The 19,538-nt window shown below is 41.8% G+C and overlaps 1 protein-coding gene across 2 annotated transcripts in view; it reads left to right on the top strand.

Annotated features, from left to right (window-relative positions):
• Positions 1-19,538, top strand: part of ANAPC5 (anaphase promoting complex subunit 5) — a 44,535-nt gene that overhangs the window by 3,633 nt on the left and 21,364 nt on the right. For both annotated transcript variants that reach the window (XM_003832362.4, XM_008957763.5), the window contains exons 2-9: positions 1,043-1,122; positions 1,919-2,028; positions 2,893-3,085; positions 6,856-6,922; positions 11,531-11,632; positions 13,196-13,386; positions 17,489-17,570; positions 18,246-18,335. In XM_003832362.4, coding sequence (XP_003832410.1) covers positions 1,043-1,122; positions 1,919-2,028; positions 2,893-3,085; positions 6,856-6,922; positions 11,531-11,632; positions 13,196-13,386; positions 17,489-17,570; positions 18,246-18,335 — 915 coding nt within the window. The remainder of the gene's footprint in view (positions 1-1,042; positions 1,123-1,918; positions 2,029-2,892; positions 3,086-6,855; positions 6,923-11,530; positions 11,633-13,195; positions 13,387-17,488; positions 17,571-18,245; positions 18,336-19,538) is intronic.

The raw sequence follows: 19,538 nt of genomic DNA, 5'->3' as shown, positions 1-19,538 counted from the left end.
ACTCTGTATTATAAATTAAGTCTTTATTGGACTTACAGGCTCTTTTCATTTTTTCTTCATTTCAAACAATGTATGCCAAAATAACTTCCCTAGAAGTGCAATTGCTGGGTTATCCACATCTAAAGTTGGCATATATGCAGTCATCTTATTCTCCGAAAAAGATTCTCAATTTAGTTTTAAATCTCAACTAGACTGTAATCTTCTTGGTAGCTGAGGTTGCATACTCTTTGTTCCTTGTGGTACTCCTTTTTTTTTATTGGAGACGGAGTCTTGCTCTGTCGCCCAGGCTGGAGTGCAATGGCGTGATCTTGGCTCACTGCAACCTCCACCTGCCAGGTTCAAGCCATTCTCCCGCCTCAGCCTCCCGAGTAGCTGGGACTACAGGTGTGTGCCACCATGCCTGGCTAATTTTTGTGTTTTTAGTAGAGACAGGGTTTTGCCATGTTGGCCAGGCTGGTCTTGAACTCCTGGCTTCAGGTGATCTGCCCACCTTGGCCTCCCAAAATGTTGGGATTATAGGCATGAGCCACTGTGCCCGGCCTCTCGTCGTACTCTTTATAGACTTCAGCACATAGTATGTCTGCCTACCTTACAAGGTTTGGGAGAAGATCAAATGAGATTGTGTTTGTGAAAAATAGTATTTGTATAATGTTTTCCAGTTTACAAAGCACTTTGTATTATCTTATTTAATCTTTGCCAAAAACAAGGGAGATATTATTATCTCCATTTTACTGATGAAGGAAACTAGGACTCAGAGGTCACAATTTTGCAATGATTACAAAGCTAAGAAGGAAGGAACAGTGGATCCTCAGACTATAAATCCTATGCTTTTTTTCTATTTTAGACCATTCCACTGACTAGACAAAAATGGTATGCAAATGTGAAGTATTACTTTAGTGTTTTAGGTAGATAGAAAAATCCTTATTTGCATGTTTGGAGTGATTATTAAAGCAGAGGGGTTGATAAATGAATTTATGTTTGCAATTCTTTATCAGTCTCCAGCTCTTTAAAATCCATACTTCCATATCTCTCCTTTACACAGGGCCCAGATATTACACTGTCAAAACTTTACAAGTTAATTGAAGAGTCTTGTCCACAGCTGGCAAATTCAGTGCAGATCAGGTAAACTTCATTTTCTTCTTTATATATGAAAAGGTGTGAAGGTAGATGAAAATCACAAAAGGGTATGTGGTAGTTAATTCTTTTAAAAAGATACCTTTATTACCCTAGGTTGTTTTCCCAAGAGCCTTTACTTAATTCTTTTTTGTTGAAAAATGGATAGCTTTTTTTTTGGAGACAGGGTCTCATTCTGTTGCCCAGGCTGGAGTACAATGGTGCAATCAGGGCTCAATGCAGCCTGGACTTCCCGAGCTCAGGTGATCTTCCCACCTCAGACTCCCAAGTAGCTGGGACTACAAGCATACACCACCAAACCTGGCTAATTTTTTTTATTTTTAGTAGAGATGGGATTTTGCTTTGTTGCCTAGGCTGGTCTTGAACTCCTGGGCTCAAGCAATCCGTCCGCTTCCACCTCGCAAAGTGCTGGGATTACAAGTGTGAGCAACCGCACCTGGCTGAAAAATGGATAACATTAAGCATACTGTTTTATAACTTTTTTCCCCAAATTTTATTATTCTTTATGGATCCATCTTACTCTTTTTAGTCATTGCAGATAATTGAATGTTTATTGGTTGATGTGATAGTTTGACAAATTTTATGATCAAGAAAACAACAATGATACTTTTCAGAAATACGGGAGTAACATTTTGAATTATGAAGTTTGTTTTATGAGCCACCATTTTATACAAATCTCTGAATTGCCTGTAAAATACATTATTTGAGGTAATTGAGGAATATGAAACATGAGAAGTTATTCAAAGGGCCTTTCTAAAATATGCACCTCGATTTTCTCATTCAGAATCAAACTGATGGCTGAAGGCGAGTTGAAGGATATGGAACAGTTTTTTGATGACCTTTCAGATTCTTTCTCTGGAACTGAACCAGAGGTTCACAAAACAAGTGTAGTAGGTATGAAACTCTTCTAAGAAGAGCAGAGAGTATTTTCATTGAAGTGAGCAGCTTTCTATGTCATGTCTATCATTGTTCTGCTATATCTGTGAACAGACACAGTGGGGATGTTGGAGGTGTTGCAGTTTGTATTTATTGCCTTACTGTTTTGATCTATATTTAAATCATTAACTGTGGAAAAGCACCTTCTGTTTTGTCTACAATAGTAAGAGTCAGAGCCTGGTCCTGGGGTTTTTAGGGGTTCCCAGCTCTTTCTCACAGTCCTCTGGATCACTTGCCTGCATGGTCCATCTGTAAGTGAGGGTCACCAGCCCAGACTTAAGAAGAGAGGTAAGTAAAAATACATTATTGATATAGTATGCAAAGTGAGGGCATACGTGGTGTTTCTTTGATGCTTTTCTATTAGCTTTATCCCGTGCTCTATCCCTCTGGCTTTTTTGCATGGTAATTTTTATGTTATTCAGCGTGAGCTATTTCTCTCTCTCTTCCTATGTGCCAGGCTCTGGACGTGTAAGATAGACATGGAATTTCCTCTTATGGAGATTACCTCTGGTTGGGGGAGCCAGTTGGTAAAAGTAAACACATAAATATCATTTCAGATAGTGTAACAGCCATGAAGAAAGTAAAATGGAAGCCTTCAGGTGGAGGTGGGGTGGGTAGATTGTGCCCTGTATAAGAAGAAACCAGCTTTGTAAAGGACTGGGGAAGAACATTCCAGGAGGAGGGAATGGCAACTGCAAGTGTCTCTTTCTTACTCTTCTGAAGGAAGAATTGCAGCAGACAGTCATTGCCATTGTGGAGTTGCCATTGTGTAGCCTGGATGTCAGTTAATGCTTTCCCCTTGTCTCTCGTCTTATTTTGTAGGTTTGTTTCTGCGTCACATGATCTTGGCCTACAGTAAGCTTTCTTTCAGCCAAGTGTTTAAACTGTACACTGCCCTTCAGCAGTACTTCCAGAATGGTGAGAAAAAGACAGTGGAGGATGCTGATATGGAACTGACCAGTAGAGATGAGGGTGAAAGAAAAATGGAAAAAGAAGAACTTGATGTATCTGTAAGGTAATTTGGCTTTTCTGACAGGGATCCTTTTCCTGTGAAATAGTATAATTTCAAGTGCAATAAGTCCTTGTTCATTTAGAATTCACGTGCTGGCTTATGCCCTTTTTACCCTTCCAGATCTGGGAAGTTAACTGATAAGGGCTGCACCAGTGGGTCCCTTGCCCTCTGACTTGTGATTGGCCAACGGGAGGCACTGGCAGGAAATCCCAAGGGCCAGGGAGAATGACGTGGAGTGTGGATTCATTGGCTCCCTTTCTTGGGGGTCCTGGGGGGCTGGCTGTAGGGTCACAGCTTCTGTCAGGTCGCTCTTTCTGCACTCCTTCAGGGGGTTCGGTGACTAGGAGCAAGTGTTTGCAGGCCCCAGGTGAAAGGTACCCCACTGCTATCAGTCCTGGGGACTATATTGTGTCTTATGACTTCTCTGTCCTTTCCCCTACTTTTGTCAATTCATCCTTTGTTAAACTCTTCTCAGACTACTCAATTTGAATGTGTTCTTTGTTTTCTGCTGGGTCCCTGACTGGTATTGTTCGTCACATCAGAGTGAAGTAACACTTGATTAATTCAGTGAAAATTTATTGAATGCCTTCTAAGGTCTAGCCTCTAAGGAAGCTGTTGTAAGGAAGTTACTCACTTAGTTGGTCAAGCCCAAAATGCAGTAGTATCCTTGATTCCTCCCTGTCCTTCACCCCAGTCCCTCAGCAGATCCAGTCAGTCCTTCCTCCCTGCTATGTTTGGAACTCGTTCACTTATCTCATGGCCACTGCTACCCCTGGAGTCTAAGCACTCAATCTCTACCAAATCTACTCACCAAATCTGCACTAGCATCACTTTTCTCCTTGACTTAACTCCTGTCTCCCTACATCTGTTCTTCAGGCAGCATCTGGGGAAGCCCCTAAGAATATTAATCAGATCCCAGCACTTTTCTGCCTAAACCCTTTGGAACTTAGAGAGGAGTTTGAGCTTACCATGGCCTCAGTGCCTGTATAACCTGGCCCAATGAACTTCCCTGACCTCTTTCTCTTTACTTTCTCCCTCACTCTCAGCATAGTGACTGCTCTGACTTTATCCTTCAGTTTCTTGACTACTCCAGTCAGTTTCTGCCTCAGGTTGCCTAGAATGCTCTTCCCTGGCTTTTCACCTCATGTGCTCCCTTTCACCTTTCAGATCGCAGCTCAACTTTCCTCAGATGGGCCTCCCTGACCACGAGGTAGCCCCTATCCCAAATACTTTCTTTTTCTTTCTTTTTTTTTTTTTTTTGAGATCAAGTCTCACTGTCGCCCAGCCTGGAGTGCAATGGCACGATCTTGACTCACTGCAACCTCCACCTCCTGGGTTCAAGTGATTCTCCTGCCTCCACCTCCCAACCAAGTAGCTGGGATTACAGGCGCCCACCAGCACACCCGCTAATATTTTTGTATTTTTAGTAAAGATGGGGTTTCACTGTGTTGGCCAGGCTGGTCTCAAATTCCTGACCTCAGGTGATCCACCCGCCTTGGCCTCCCAAAGTGCTGGGATTACAGGCGTGAGCCACCGCACTCGGCCCCAAATACTTTCTATTTCTTTATTCCTCCATACCTCTCATCACTAAGTAACCTTCTTAATTTACTTGCTTGCTTGCTTATCTGATTTCCCCTGCCTCTTCACCCCTTGAGAACTGAGACCCTTCTCTGTCTTGTTTGATCACATTTCCCCAGTGTTTAGTAGAGTGCCTGACTCATAGAATGTGTTCTGTACCTGAATGTTGGATGAATCAATATATAGTCCATCACCCATACTGGTAACTGGCCCAGTAACACACTTTGTATTAACTGTCCTTCCTTTTGCTGTTTTACTTCTCCTTCCCTAACTACTGTTATCTGGGATTGCTTCTAAATAAACTACTTGTACTTGCAGGCAAAAAGATATGTATGTATTTCATATTCCCTGATGTCAAAGAGCCTGTGATCTGGTGAGGAAGGCTGACAAGTAAACAGATACACTGTCCAGAGCTCTGAGAGAAGTAAGCCCCACCTGCCCTAAGGAGGTGGTCAAGGGACCTTATCATTTCCTGGGAGCTTATTATTTACTGCATTGCAGGCTGTTAGGCTACTGTAATCCCCAGGGTGGCAGGGGGTGACATTGTTTATAAATGGGGAATGCTTATTGCACTTTCTATGAGTAGTTTTTGTACTGTTAAATGATTTGTTCAGCACATATTGAGAGCAAGAGGATAATAGTACCATTAACTGCTCCCCAAAACTCATTTCCTTACAAATGCTTCTTGTCTGGTGGAAAGACAACATAGTGTGGGGTTAAGAGTCTGGCTCTGCAGTCAGATCCCCAGGTTGGCCTGCTGCTCCTCTGCCTTTGGTCTCTGAGACCTTGGGCAAGTTATTCACCCCTTCTGTGCTTTGAGCTCTTTATCTGCAAAATGGGGCTCATACCCCTTCCCCAGAGGGTTGTCAGAATTAAATGATAAATTCATATAAAGTATTCAGAACTGTGCCTAGAAATGTTAACTATTATTATTCTCTACTTTCTCTTTTAGTTAGTTGCCCTCAGAAATGCTTCTAGGCTACAGTGTAATCCTTTTTCTAGCTACTTTATATGCTTAAAGTAGCAAAGTGTCACTTCTGCAGAAATGTTAAAATTCAGACTTTTCTTATTTGGGTTGGTTTTCTCTTAACTTGATTTATTTAGGTCTAACTCCATCTTTTTGTTTTTGTCTTATTCTAAGAAGTCATTTATGTATAATCCAATATATTTTCTATAAAGGTATATGGTTTCAGAAAATCATGCGTATTTAGTAAACTGAATTTCATCGTGAAAATTGAAGAAATGTATTCTTTATATTTAAATCTAACTAATGATTATAATTCTTTGTCTAAAAGAAATTACTTTGTTAGAGAACCTTTTTATTTTATAGGATGTACTTACATATATTTCTTAGTTCTTTTTTAAAGGAAAATTTCAATTGTTTTCTTTTTGTGATCTTTTCTTTTTGAGATGAAGTCTCGCTCTGCCGCCAGGCTGGAGTGCAGTGGCGTGATCTCGGCTCGCTGCAACCTCCGCCTCCCGGGTTCAAACAATTTTTCTGCCTCAGCCTCCTGAGTAGCTGGGACTACAGGCACGCACTACCACACTTGGCTAATTTTTTGTATTTTAGTAGAGACAGGTTTTCACCATGTTGGTCAGGATGGTCTTGATCTCTTGACCTTGTGATCCACCTGCCTTGGCCTCCCAAAGTCCTGGGATTACAGGTGTGAGCCACCATGCTTGGCCTCCTCGATGTTTTCTTCTAAGAGTTTTTAATTTTTTTAATTTAAAAATGTATTATTTATTTTTTATTACTAGCAGGTGGAAGGAAGATCTTCTAAGAGTTTTACGGTTTTTGGCCTCACATTGAGGTCTTTGAGTCCTTGGCCTCACATTGAGGTCTTTGAGTCCTTGTGAGTTAATTTTTGAATATGGTGTTAGATAAGGATCCACCTTCATGCTTTTGCATGTGGATGTGCAGTTTTCCCAGCATCATTGGTTGGAAAGGCTGTCCTTTCCCTATCAAATGGTCTTGGCACTGTTGCCAAAAACCATTTGACCATGCATGCCAGGGCTTCTTTATGGGCTCTGTGCATTGATCTCAACATCACTTTTTATGTTTTTCTTTCCTAGTTCTGAGGAGAGAATTAAATTTTTTGAACTCTTTCGATACAAGAATCCATCTGATTTTATAAATGTTATCATTTTCACTTTTGTGTAATTCTTTACTGTTTTTGTTTTTTTATTTTTTCCAGAGAAGAGGAGGTATCTTGCAGTGGGCCTCTGTCCCAAAAACAAGCAGAATTTTTTCTTTCTCAACAGGTATGTGAATTCTGTAATTTATCATGAACTTCTCTTCTAGTCCTGTGATGTGTCTAGTCCTGTGATGTGTGTCGTGGCATAGGCCCGTTATGTGCATAGGTTTGTTGGTCAGTCTGTGTCAGCCTTTACTCTTGGTCCCCTCTGCCTCACTAACGAAGCACTTGTAGCTCTGTGCCCCTTCCTATTTTGTGTGTGATTTTATTTTTCTATTAAAGTTATAATCCAGGTTTCATTTAGTAATGGTATGTGACTAACAGCCTAAAACCCTGTGATTTAACCCTTCTCTCAGCATTTTATTATAGACATTTGCAAACATAAAGAGAGCCTGAAAAGCAGTGTATGGTAATTACCCATACCTATTACCTCGATTCTACAATTAATGTTTTTGTTCTATTTATTACTTATCTAACCACTCTCTATTCAGCCACCATTTCATCTTATTTTTTGATATATATTTCCAGTTGCAGATATTAATACACTTTGCTCCAAACACTTCTCTCTTTTTTTGTTGTTTTTGAGACAGAGTCTTACTCTGTTGCCCAAGCTAGAGCATTGCCCAGGCTGGAGTGCAGTGGCATGATCTCGGGTCCCTGCTACCTCTGCCTCCTGGGTTAAAGCTATTCTCATGCATCAGACTCCCAAATAGCTGGGATTACAGGCATGCACCACCACACTTGGCTAATTTTTGTATCTTTAGTAGAGATGGGGTTTCACCACATTGGCCAGGCTGGTCTTGAACTCTCGATCTAAGGTGATCCACCTGCCTTGGCTTCCCAAAGTGCTGGGATTACAGACATGAACCAGCGTGCCCCAAACATTTCTTTTTTGTTTCTTTTTTTTGAGACAGAGTCTCACTCTGTCACTGAGGCTGGAGTGCAGTGGCATAATCTCAGCTCACCGCCACCTCTGCCTCCCGAAGTGCTGGGATTACAGGTGTGAGCCACCACGCCCAGCCCAAACATTTCTTATGGATGCTTTTCAGCCATATTTTTTCATTTTCTTGGAAACATAATCTGAACAATTTTCTGTGTTATTTTCAGCATAGAATTTTTAGTTTTTGCTCTATTTTTCTACTTTTCCCTAATTTTGTTATGAGCTTTCTGCAGAAAGATGTAATGTTTATATCTAGACAAAAGTGATGGAGGCTGGGCATGGTGGCTCACGCCTGTAATCCCAGCACTTTGGGAGGCTGAGGCAGGCGGATCACAAGGTCAGGTGTTTGAGAGCAGCCTGACCAACATGGTGAAACCCTGTTTCTGCTAAAAAAAAAACACACAAAAATTAGCCGGGTGTGGTGATGCCCGTCTGTAATCCCAGCTACTCGGGAGGCTGAGGCAGGAGAATCGCTTGAACCCGGGAGGTGGAGGTTGCGGTGAGCGGAGGTTGCAGTGAGCCAAGATTGCGCTACTGCACTCTGGCCTGGGTGACAAAGTGAGACTCCGTCTCAAAAAAAAAAAAAAAATGTATGGAATTACCTCTGCAGATGAATTTCAAACAGATTAGAAAAACCTGTCTATGTGATTGGTTAACTGTAAGGAAAAAGTACGGCTGGATCCTTCCTTACCTTACCTTGTACCTCAGTATATTACAGATGGATTACAGGGTTAAATGTAAATATTTACAGCTTTAGTTAGATAATTAGGCTAGAATGAGCTACACATTGTTGGTTTTTTTTTTTTTTGAGATGGAGTTTTGCTTTTGTTGCCCAGGCTGGAGTGCGGTGGTGATCTCGGCTCACTGCAACCTCTGCCTCCCGGGTTCAAGCGATTCTCCTGCCTCAGCCTCCTAAGTAGCTGGGATTAGAGGTGCCTGCCACCACAGCTGCCTAATTTTTTGTATTTTTAGTAGAGATGGGATTTTGCCATGTTGGGCAGGCTGGTCTCAAACACCTGACCTCAGGTGATCTGCCCACCTCGGCGTCCCAAAGTGCTGGGATTACAGGCGTGAGCCACTGCGCCTGGCCAGAGCTTTCTAACATAAAAGCTGTGGAATACTTCAGAGGCTGAGGCAGGAGAATCGCTTGAACCTGGGAAGTGGAGGTTGCAGTGAGCCGAGATCACACCACTGCACTCCAGCCTGGGCCACAAGAACGACACTCCATCTGGGAAAAAAAAAAAAAAAACAAAAAAACTGGAAGAAAACATGTAGGAGAAGATAATTTGATTTTCAGAATAAAAATTGAAAGCATCTCCATGTCAGGACTTGTTTTAACATAATTAACAGGCAAACAGGATGGGCGTGGCAGCTTACGCCTGTAATCCCAGCAATCTGGAAGGCCAAGGTGGGTGGATCATTTGAGGTCAGGAGTTCGAGACCAGCCTGACCAACATGGTGAAACCCCGTCTCTATTAAAACACAAAAATTAGCTGATGTGGTGGCGTGTGCCTGTTGTCCCAGCTACTTGGGAGGCTGAAGCAGAAGAATCGCTTGAACCCATGAGGCGGAGTTTGCAGTGAGCCAAGATTTCGCCACTGTACTTCAGCTTGTGCAACAGAGCGAGACTCCTTCTCAAAAAGAAATAAAATTAAAAAATTAAAAGGCAAATAACAAAGGTGTTCTTGGGCTCCAATACTTTGGGAAAAAGTATTTACAATAAATATGACAGTGAAAGTTTAGATTTTGGTTTTGGTTTAGAAATCATATTTTCAGGCCGGGTACAGTGGCTCATGCCTATAATCCCAGCACTTTGGGAGGCAGAGGCAGGTGGATCACCTGAGGTCAGGAGTTTGAGACCACCCTGGCCAACATGGAGAAGCACTGTCTCTACTGAAAATACAAAAAGTTAGCCAGATGTGATGGTGGATGCTTGTAATCCCAGCTACTTGGGATGCTGAGGCAGAAGAATCACTTGAACCTGAGAGGTGGAGGTTGCAGTGAGCCAAGATTGTGCCACTGCACTCCAGCCTTGGCGACAGAGCAAGACTCTGTCTCAAAAAAAAAAAAAAAAAGAAAAAAAATCATATTTGATGATGAGACAAAGTTTACAATATAAAATGAAAAGAACAGGAAATAAAGTTACATATCATATTCTGATTTTGTTAAAAATATAATGTGTGTATACACATTATATAAATTTGGAATACACCCTTTATTATAAACATATATTGTGATTTTGTTAAAAATGTAATGTATACACAATATATGTTTACAATACAGGGTATATTGTAAATTTATATAATATGTATACACATATTTTTAACAAAATCAGAATATGATATGTAACATATATACACACATACAGAACAAAGACTAGGATAATATACACTAAAGTATTAATAGCGTTATTTCTGGGTAGTGAGATTGCAGAAGATTTTTGTTTTCTTCTGTAGGTTTTCTATATTTTTGGAATAATTTTTCCCCATACTACACCTACATAATAATTTGTTTTTTGTTTTGTTTTGTTTTGTTTTTTTGAGACTGAGTCTTGCCCTGTCACCCAGGCTGGAGTGCAGTGGCGTGATTTCGGCTCACTGTAATCTCTGCCTCCCGGGTTCAAGTGATTCTCCTGCCTCAGCCTCCCGAGTAGCTAGGATTACAGGTGTGCGCCACCACACCCGGCTAATGTTTTGTATCTTTAGTAGAGACAGGGTTTCACTATGTTGGCCAGGCTGGTCTCCAACTCCTGACCTCATTATCTGCCCGCCTCGGCCTCCCAAAGTGCTGGGATTACAGGTGTGAGCCACCACGCCTGGCCAATAATTTTCTATAATGACATAAATTAACAATGGAATTAGAAATTATTTTTACTTAAAAAAAAATTTTTTTAAGAAATTATTATTTTTAAATAGAGATGAGGTCTCAGTATATTGCCCAGGTTGTTCTTGAACTCCTGGGCTCAAGCGATACTCCTGCCTCAGCCTCTGCCTCCCAAAGTGCTGGGATTACAGGCATCAACCACCACACCCTGCCCTTAGAAATTACTTTACTTATAGAAAAACTCATCTAGGTAAAATTGGAGTTAAGTGTCTATAACCCAGTTAAATGTAAACATTTAATTTGTAGCTAACTTTCTACATATTTTATATAATTGTTGCTGATATCATCCATATGAAACAAATAAGTAGAGCTGGGGCAAGCCACCTGGCTCCCATAAGGCCCCATACAGGCACTGGAAATACAAGAAGCAAACACATTACCTGCCTGGAAGGAGCTTACAGTCTGGGGTGGGGTCAGATTGGCAATTTTACTATAGTTTGATAGTGCCACAGGAGGGGTAAGTGCAGAGGGCTTATGGGAGCATGGAGGGGCTTATAGGATCTCACCTTCATCTAGAAGGTGACAGAAGCAGGTGGCCCAGAGGATGAGCTAGGCATGGGCGTCGGTTTGCTCAGCTTTGGGTAGTATATGGCTGGGGAGCGATGGGTGGGAGGCTTGGTGTTTCTGGAAGAGGAAACAGTGTTGTAGATGGTCAAGAGGAGAGCATGTGGCAGGGTCCACCTTCAGTGTCACCTAGAGTGAGGGAAGGCCAGCCAAGGCTGGCGAGATGAGGGGCCAGAGCCTGAAGGGACCCCTGTAGAAAAGAAAATAATCAGGTGATGCTAGTTAGTATATCTTTTCATATGTTTATTGACCCTTTCTTTCTACTGAGTTACCATTTTTAAATTTCAGGCTTCTTTGCTAAAGAATGATGAGACTAAGGCCCTCACTCCAGCTTCCTTGCAGAAGGAATTAAACAATTTGTTGAAATTTAATCCTGATTTTGCTGAAGCGGTAAGTCTTTCCCAGAATTTGTTGCTGTGTTGGAAAGGAATGACAAGGCAACTTTTTTTGTTTGTTTGTTTTTGGAAACAGAGTCTTACTCTGTTGCCAGGCTGGAGTGCAGTGGCACGATCTTGGCTCACTGCAACCTCCGACTCCCTGGTTCAAGTGATTCTCCTGCCTCAGCCTCCCAAGTAGCTGGGATTACAGGCACGTGCCACCACGCCAAGCTAATTTTTGTATTTTTAGTAGAGATGGGGTTTCACCATGTTGGCCAGGATGGTCTTGATCTCCTGACCTCATGATCTGCCCGCGTCAGCCTCCCAAAGTGTTGGGATTACAGGCGTGAGCCACTGCGCCTGGCCAAGGCTACTTTTTATATTGAGTAGCTGTGCAAATGAGAATCAGCCCATTGGCCCAGGTTCTTGAAGGAAATCGTGTTCTTGGTAGGCAGACAACTCGGTATAGGTTGCAAAGCTCCTCCCTCCCTCCCCGGGCCATAGGCGATTTCTTCTTACTCTTGATGTTCTCTTTCAGTCATCATCCTCCTGATGTTGTAAAGTTTGGACTGGAGATAATATACTAGACTGATGCAAAAAACAGTGTTTGTTTGTTTTGGAGACTGAGTTTCGCTCTTGTTGCCCAGGCTGGCGTGCAGTGGTGCGATCTTGGCTCACTGCAACCTCTGCCTCCCGGGTTCTCAGTGATTCTCCTGCCTCAGCCTCTCGAGTAGCTGGGAGTACAGGCACACGCCACAATGCTCAGCTAATTTTTTGTATTTTTAGTAGAGACGGGGTTTCACCATGTTGGCCAGGCTGGTCTCGAACTCCTGACCTCGGGTGATCCACCCTCCTTGGCCTCCCAAAGTGCTGGGATTATAGGCATGAGCCATCACACCCAGCCTAAATGACAGTTTTGAGGCTGAAAAACTCTTTTCCTTTCTCTCCTTTTGTCAGTGTTTATTTTTAAAGTTCTAATAATTCCATTCCTTAATGGATTTTTTACTCGGAAAGTTTTCTTAAATAGTATTTGGATTTTCCATCTGACTTTGGATGCAGAAATATATCTATTTTGCTTCCTAGTAACTGAGATCTGCCTGTTAGGGAAGTTTCAGTGATTAAAAAAAAAATGAAAATAATTAACTTAGTAAACTAGTAAGTCTCAGTGTGTTTTAACTTGTACATTAATAAAACTTAATTTTATAATTTGTATATGAATTCAGGTTTTAGGATCTTTAATTCTGAACACTCAGTTTTCCTCAATATTTGAACTAGGTAAGGCCCAGTATTCTCATCTATCACTCATGTAACCAGTGGCATAGTGGAGTATATTTGAGATAAAACTGACACAAATACTAATGGAACTCCCATTTTTAATTTGTGGACTCCCTCTAAGGGGAATGTGTCTTGAAGCTGTTGTATTCTGCCTCTAGGGAGAAGATTAAGCTAAACTATGACCATCTTATTAGAAGGGTATGGGATACACTAGTGTTTGTAGACAGTGGAACTCTCTGCAGTTGTCTTACACCAGAGATATTTACAGCGTTTAAAATACATTGATTATTTCTTGTTTTAGCATTATCTCAGCTACTTAAACAACCTCCGTGTCCAAGATGTTTTCAGTTCAACACACAGTCTCCTCCATTATTTTGATCGTCTGATTCTTACCGGAGCCGAAAGCAAAAGTAATGGGGAAGAGGGCTATGGCCGGAGCTTGAGATACGCCGCTCTGAATCTTGCCGCCCTGCACTGCCGCTTCGGTCACTAGTAAGTTTATAGACCTTTGTCCTTGCGCAAATTGAAGGAACCGATGACAATAAAAAGTCTGCTGTTTGGCCTGGTGCGGTGGCTCACGCCTATAGTCCCAGCACTTTGGGAGGCCAAGGCGGGTGGATCACATGAGGTCAGGAGTTCAAGACCAGCCTGGCCAAAATGGTGACACCCCATCTCTACTAAAAATACAAAAATTAGCCAGGTGTGGTGGCAGGTGCCTGTAGTCCCAGCTACTCAGGAGGCTGAGGTAAGAGAATCGCTTGAACCCGGGAGGTGGAGGTTGCAGTGAGCTGAGAGCACGCCATTGCACTCCAGCCTGGGCAACAAGAGTGAAACTCCGTCTTAAAAAAAAAGGAAAAAAAAATAAAGATTTGCTATTTTGGGAGAAAAGAAAAGGGAAAAGAAATGGAAGAAATGAATTCTCAAATGTTAATTGTGATGCATTTTTTAAAAATGTATTTTTTAAAAAGAAGATAGGAAAGCAGCTCATCAACCTGGACTAGTCAGTAACTTCCATAGAGGGAACCTTATTGGCACTGGAACAGTTTATGAAAACCTTCTGCCTAAATAGTCTGCCCCCTAGTGTCACTATGTAACATTGCCGTCTTAGTGCCTAGCCTCTTTCATTACTTCTAAGAACAGGCCGTTCAGTGAAAAGGAAATTAGGTCATTAGGCCAGAGAGTCCCTAAAGGATTTTTTGGAGGTAAAAATGGGGATGCAGAAGCTATTTTTAGTATTTCAAAAAGCCAGAAGGCAGTTGTACCTTTACTGGATGAAAGACTACATAGGCTTACTAAAAGTCAGGTTTGCTTTCAGGTAGAATTCAGGCTGCTCAGTCAGGTGACACTGGTTTATACTGTTGCCTCAGTGTGCCTCTGTTTTTAATGAATAGAAATAGGAAAATCGATCAATTATGTTTTAGTAAATAGAATTAAGTAGATAAAACAACTTTCAAAACATGGAGGCTATCTTGGAAATAATGAAATAATGTAAATAATGGTGAAAGGTGGGAAATTACTAATTCAAGGATCCCTTCACCCCCCCACCTGCCCTGTGGCTTTTTACCAGTTGAGAGAAGTGTGGTCTTTGCTACAGGCATCCTTCTATACAGACTATAGCGTGTATTAATGGGAGCATAGTGTTCACAGTTCAATAATGGAGACATCTATCCCTTTCTCTGTGTCAGGCAGCACCTAGGGAATTCTTTTTATCTCTGGTTGTCAGGTTTTTGTTTTTGTTTTTAAGAGACAAGGTCTCACTCAGTCACCCAGGCTGGAGTGCAGTAGTATGATCATAGCTAACTGTAACCTCAAACTCATGGGCTCAAGCAAGCAGTCCATCTCAGCCTCCTAGCTGTGACTACAGGCATGTACCACAATGCCCAGCTAATTTTTTTAAAAATTATTTTTTGTAGAGGTAGGATCTTGCTTTGTTACCCAGGCTGGTTTCAAACTCCTGGCTTCCAGCAATCCTCCCACCTTGGCCTTCCAAAGTGCTGGGATTACAAGCATGAGCCACTGGGCCAACCCAGTTGTGAGGCTTTAAAAGGGATGTAGACAAGCTGAAGCTTGTGTGGGGAGGGAACAGTCTCAGGGTGTTGAGACATTCAAAGCCATATCATATAAGTAATGTGGGAGGGATGTGAGACATGTTTAGCCTGGAAAAAAATGACTTATCCAAGCATGTGTTTGACATCTTCATGTAGTGAAAAGTCATGTGAAAAGAGCTTAGATTGATTGAGGGTATGGCTACGGGAGAAGATTGAGAGCTGGTAAGTAAGTGTAGGTTAAAGGACAAAATATTTCTGCTCATTATAAGGAAACAGTTTCCCCTTATTGAACCCTCTGAGGAAGGTGTCAGTGAGGTGCTGAGGCCTAGACCAAAGATGTTATTAAGGGTATTCAAACATCAGATTGATAGTTGTACCCAAAAATATTTAAGACTCCTCAAAACTCCATGATTTTTGCAACATTCCATGATATCTTGTAATAACTAACTTCTTTTGGTCTTCCCACATTTAATAACCTCTCGATCAGAGCCTTTCTTTTTTTATGTACTCAAAAATAATAGAAATGCCATTTTTAATATTTACCAATAACCTATTTAACTTAGTAAGGAACTGCTTCCCCTGGGGGTTAGAAATTTGTACACAGCCTTCTGGATACAAATAATCTTTATTTAATTAATTAATTAATTTGTTTTTTGAGATGGAGTCTTGCTCTGTTGCCCAGGCTGGAGTGCAGTGGCTCGATCTCGACTCACTGCCATCTCGCCACCTGGGTTCAGGTAAAAAATTCTCCTGTCTCAGCTTCCCGAGTAGCTGGGACTACAGGTGCATGCCACCATGCCCAGCTAATTTTTGTATTTTTAGTAGAGATGGAGTTTCACCATATTGGTGAGGATGGTCTCGAACTCCTGACCTCAGGTGATCCACCTGCCTCGGCCTCCCAAAGTGCTGGGGTTACAGGCGTGAGCCACTGCGCCCGGCCACAAATAATATTTTGATGAACAGAATTTCTTCTTTTTATTTTTAAAAATATAGAGACAAGGTTTTGCTATGTTGCCCAGGTTGTTCTTGAACGCCTGGTCTCAAGTGATCCTCCCACCTTGGCCTCCCAAAGTGCTGGGATTATAGGCATAAGCTACTGCACCCATCTCAGAATTTGTCTATGTTTACAATATTATCAATGGGTAGACAGCTAATTGCACAGAATATAAATGAGGAGAGGTAGATTTTTATTAATGTGTACATTTTCCTTAATTCCTGATTTACTCAGGCCCAGGCTTCTTTGTTTCTGGTCTTGGATCTATGGGCCTGTGTAAATCTTTGTCACTTAGCTAAAAGGATTTCTTGAAAATCCTTGTAGTTGTTTATTGAGCATTTACTGTGTACTAGGCACTATTGTAGGTACTAGGGATACAGCAGTGAAAAAGAAAAAAAAAAAACCTTGTTATAGAGCTTATATCAGGGGAAATAGGGAATAAACAACGCTAAGCATAGTTGTAATATCTCAGATAGTGATAGACCAGGATAAGAGGTTAGAAAGTGAAGGTGAAGTGCTCTTGTTTTCCTGAGTAACACTCTTACTCCAGATACATATACAGGTCACTCAACTCCTTCAATTTGTAAATCTCTGGTTAAATAGAAAGGTAGCAGATCAGCCCTCCTTGATCTCTGCCAACTTAATATTTGAACAGAGATTTAAAGGAAAAAATATTACAGAAGTGGGAATCCTCAAAATACTTTCTAAAACTAGCTTTGGGCTGGGCACCATAGCTCATGCCTATAATCCCAGCACTTTGGGAGGCCAAAGAAGGAGGATCGCTTGAGGCCAGGAGTTGGAGACCAGCCTGGGGAACACAGTGAGACTTTATCTCTTAAAAAAATTAGCTGGGCATGGTGGTATGAGCCTGTAGTCCCAATTACTTGGGAGGCTGAGGCAGGAGGATCGCCTGAGGCCAGAAGTTTACCAGCCTGGGGAACATAGTGAGACTCTATATCTATTTTTAAAAAAATTAGCCGACCAAGCATGGTGGTGAGTGCCTTAGTCCCAGCTACTCAGGAGGCTGAGGTCCATCACCTGAGTCCAGGAATTCAAGGCTGCAGTGAGCTAGGATTGTGCCACTGTACTCCAACCTGGGTGACAGAGGGAGACCCTGTCTCTAAAAAACAAACAAACAAACATAAAAGTGATTTTGAAAAAATGATAAAAGTAACAAATGCACATAGTAAGTAAAAAGGTCAAATAATGTAGGAGAGAATGCCATGAAAAGTAAAATATTATATCCTCTCCTTGCCCTTCCCCTCAGCAGTGGACCTTTAAAATAAACATCTTAGAAGCGGAGATAAAAGCCTTTGCTTTATGCCCTTTTCGTAGCAATTCCCCTTAGAAGAGACATGTCCTATATTTCCACTGTCAGTGTTTTCTGCTGCTAGGGTTGGGGCACGCCTCTGAGAGAATAAGCCCAGAAATAGTTACAGCTTCCAACCCAGAGACCTGCATTTGGATGACTGTGTACAGATGACTTCCTGCTATGGTTGCTTATGCATGTTTGTGATTATTAATGGGATATTAATGTTTAGTCTGTCATTAGTCAACAGGCAGAGCTCGCCCTGCAGGAGGCAATTAGGATTGCCCAGGAGTCCAACGATCACGTGTGTCTCCAGCACTGTTTGGTGAGGCCATCCTCTGGTCTTGGGAGTTTTGTTCATGGGTTGAATTGGCCTTCACAAGGCCCCGTTGAATTGGGTTGTTTTGCAGTTGGAGCAGAGATCTTCAGCAGCAAAAGGAAACAAGTTAGGTGGTCATGGGAATTCAGAAAGGGCAACTTATCTTTACTTACCTTTCTTAATTCATGACATCTGTTTTGCTTTTGGCATATATCTGCTCTACAAAGTTTAATGCAACTTGCCATGAAAGAAGAGAAACCTTTATCACATTTAGCACTGGCATTAACAAAAGATGTATACTACACTTAGTAACTGGGTGAGATGTTGTCCTGTAATAGCAAAATCACCAGGGCAAGTGGAACACAGAAGCTACTTGACAAGCACCTGAGAATCTTATTTCTCCATTGAAGGCCATATAGGAGCTTCATGCTTTTTTTCTGAAACACCTGCCACTCAGTGGCTGTCAGGTGAAGCAGAACAATGACTCATTTATTTCAGCCTGGTTTTAATGATGTTGATATGTTTGACAGGTCTTATTGAGATTCTTGATATTTCTTGAAAGAGTATTTGAGAGGATTCATTTTGTCCCTTTTAAATTCTTTCTTATGACCACATTGATATTTCACTAGAACATCAGCCATTGCCACTGTTATGATATATTTTGATGATTTCTCTTGCCAGAGCTGGCTTTATGTGCTGGGGCAGAAGAGATCCGATAGCTATGTTCTGCTGGAGCATTCTGTGAAGAAGGCAGTACATTTTGGGTTACCGGTAAGGCTCATCTTTCTGTGAGATTGTTTCCATAAATGGTCGAGCCTTTGTCTCTTTTTCTGCCCACCTCTGTCATTAACCAGCGATAGATTTAGAATGGGTTTCAAAGTGTGGTTTTATTCTTGGCAGTTTCATATGACTTTAATTATTAATCAGACCACTAAATTCTGTGTGGTAGGTTTCTCTCTGTTCCCTGTATCCTAATAACATCTGTGGAAATTCCCTTTACCAATTTGATAAGAGATCGTTGTTTAGTTTATTGAGCAACATTAATTTAGCACATAGTCACTTAGAAAAATTTTAGCAAAGGCTTATTTTTAAACCAGGGATTGGTGAACTTTCCCACCCTTGGGCCAAATCTGGCTTTCTGCCTACTTAGGGGCTTCAGGCTGAGTGGATTTTACATTTTTAAGTGATTGCAGAAAAAAAAAATCAACAACAGAGAAGAAATACGTGACAGAAACCAAGTGTGGCCTGAAAAATCGAAATTATTTACTTCTTGGCCCTTTACACAACAAGTTTGCTGATCCTTGTTTTAAACAATAAACAAAGCCAGGAACCAGTAAACCTGACAGGCAGATTTGTCCTTTCTCGTTTTGAGTGATAGGGAAGGCCGTGAATTATAGTCCTCAATGACATACACAGAGGGGCATTGAAAAGGCTTATCTGGCTGGGCGTGGTGGCTCACACCTGTAATCCCAGCACTTTGGGAGGCCGGGGTGGGTGGATCACCTGAGGTCAGGAGTTCGAGACTAGCCTGGCCAACATGGTGAAACCCTCTCTCTACTAAAAATACAAAATTAGCTGGGTGTGGTGGGACATGCCTGTGATCCCAGCTACTTAGGAGGCTGAGGCAGGAGAGTCGCTTGAACCTGGGAGGTGGAGATTGCAGTGAGCCGAGATTGTGCCATTGCACTCCAGCCTGGACAACAAGAATGAAATTCCATCTCAAAAAAAAAAAAAGGAAGCACAAGCTTGGAGAACCTTATTCTCTCTCAGAAACACCCATTGAAAACTAGACCATAGGCAGTGGGATTGCTTAAGCATTCTGTCTTATGAAGTTTGTGACAGACTTCAGTAAAATGGAAAGTAATTACAGGTAGTAATTTAATGTATACACTTTAAAATCGGCCTGGCGTGGTGGCTCACGCCTATAATCCCTTTGGGAGGCCGAGGCGGGTGGATCGTGAGGTCAGGAGTTTG

Source organism: Pan paniscus, chromosome 10 (genome assembly GCF_029289425.2).
Source record: "Pan paniscus chromosome 10, NHGRI_mPanPan1-v2.0_pri, whole genome shotgun sequence".
Taxonomy (NCBI): Eukaryota; Metazoa; Chordata; class Mammalia; order Primates; family Hominidae; genus Pan; species Pan paniscus.
The sequence above is the reverse complement of the archived record's forward strand: the minus strand, read 5'-3'. Positions and strand labels throughout refer to the sequence as shown.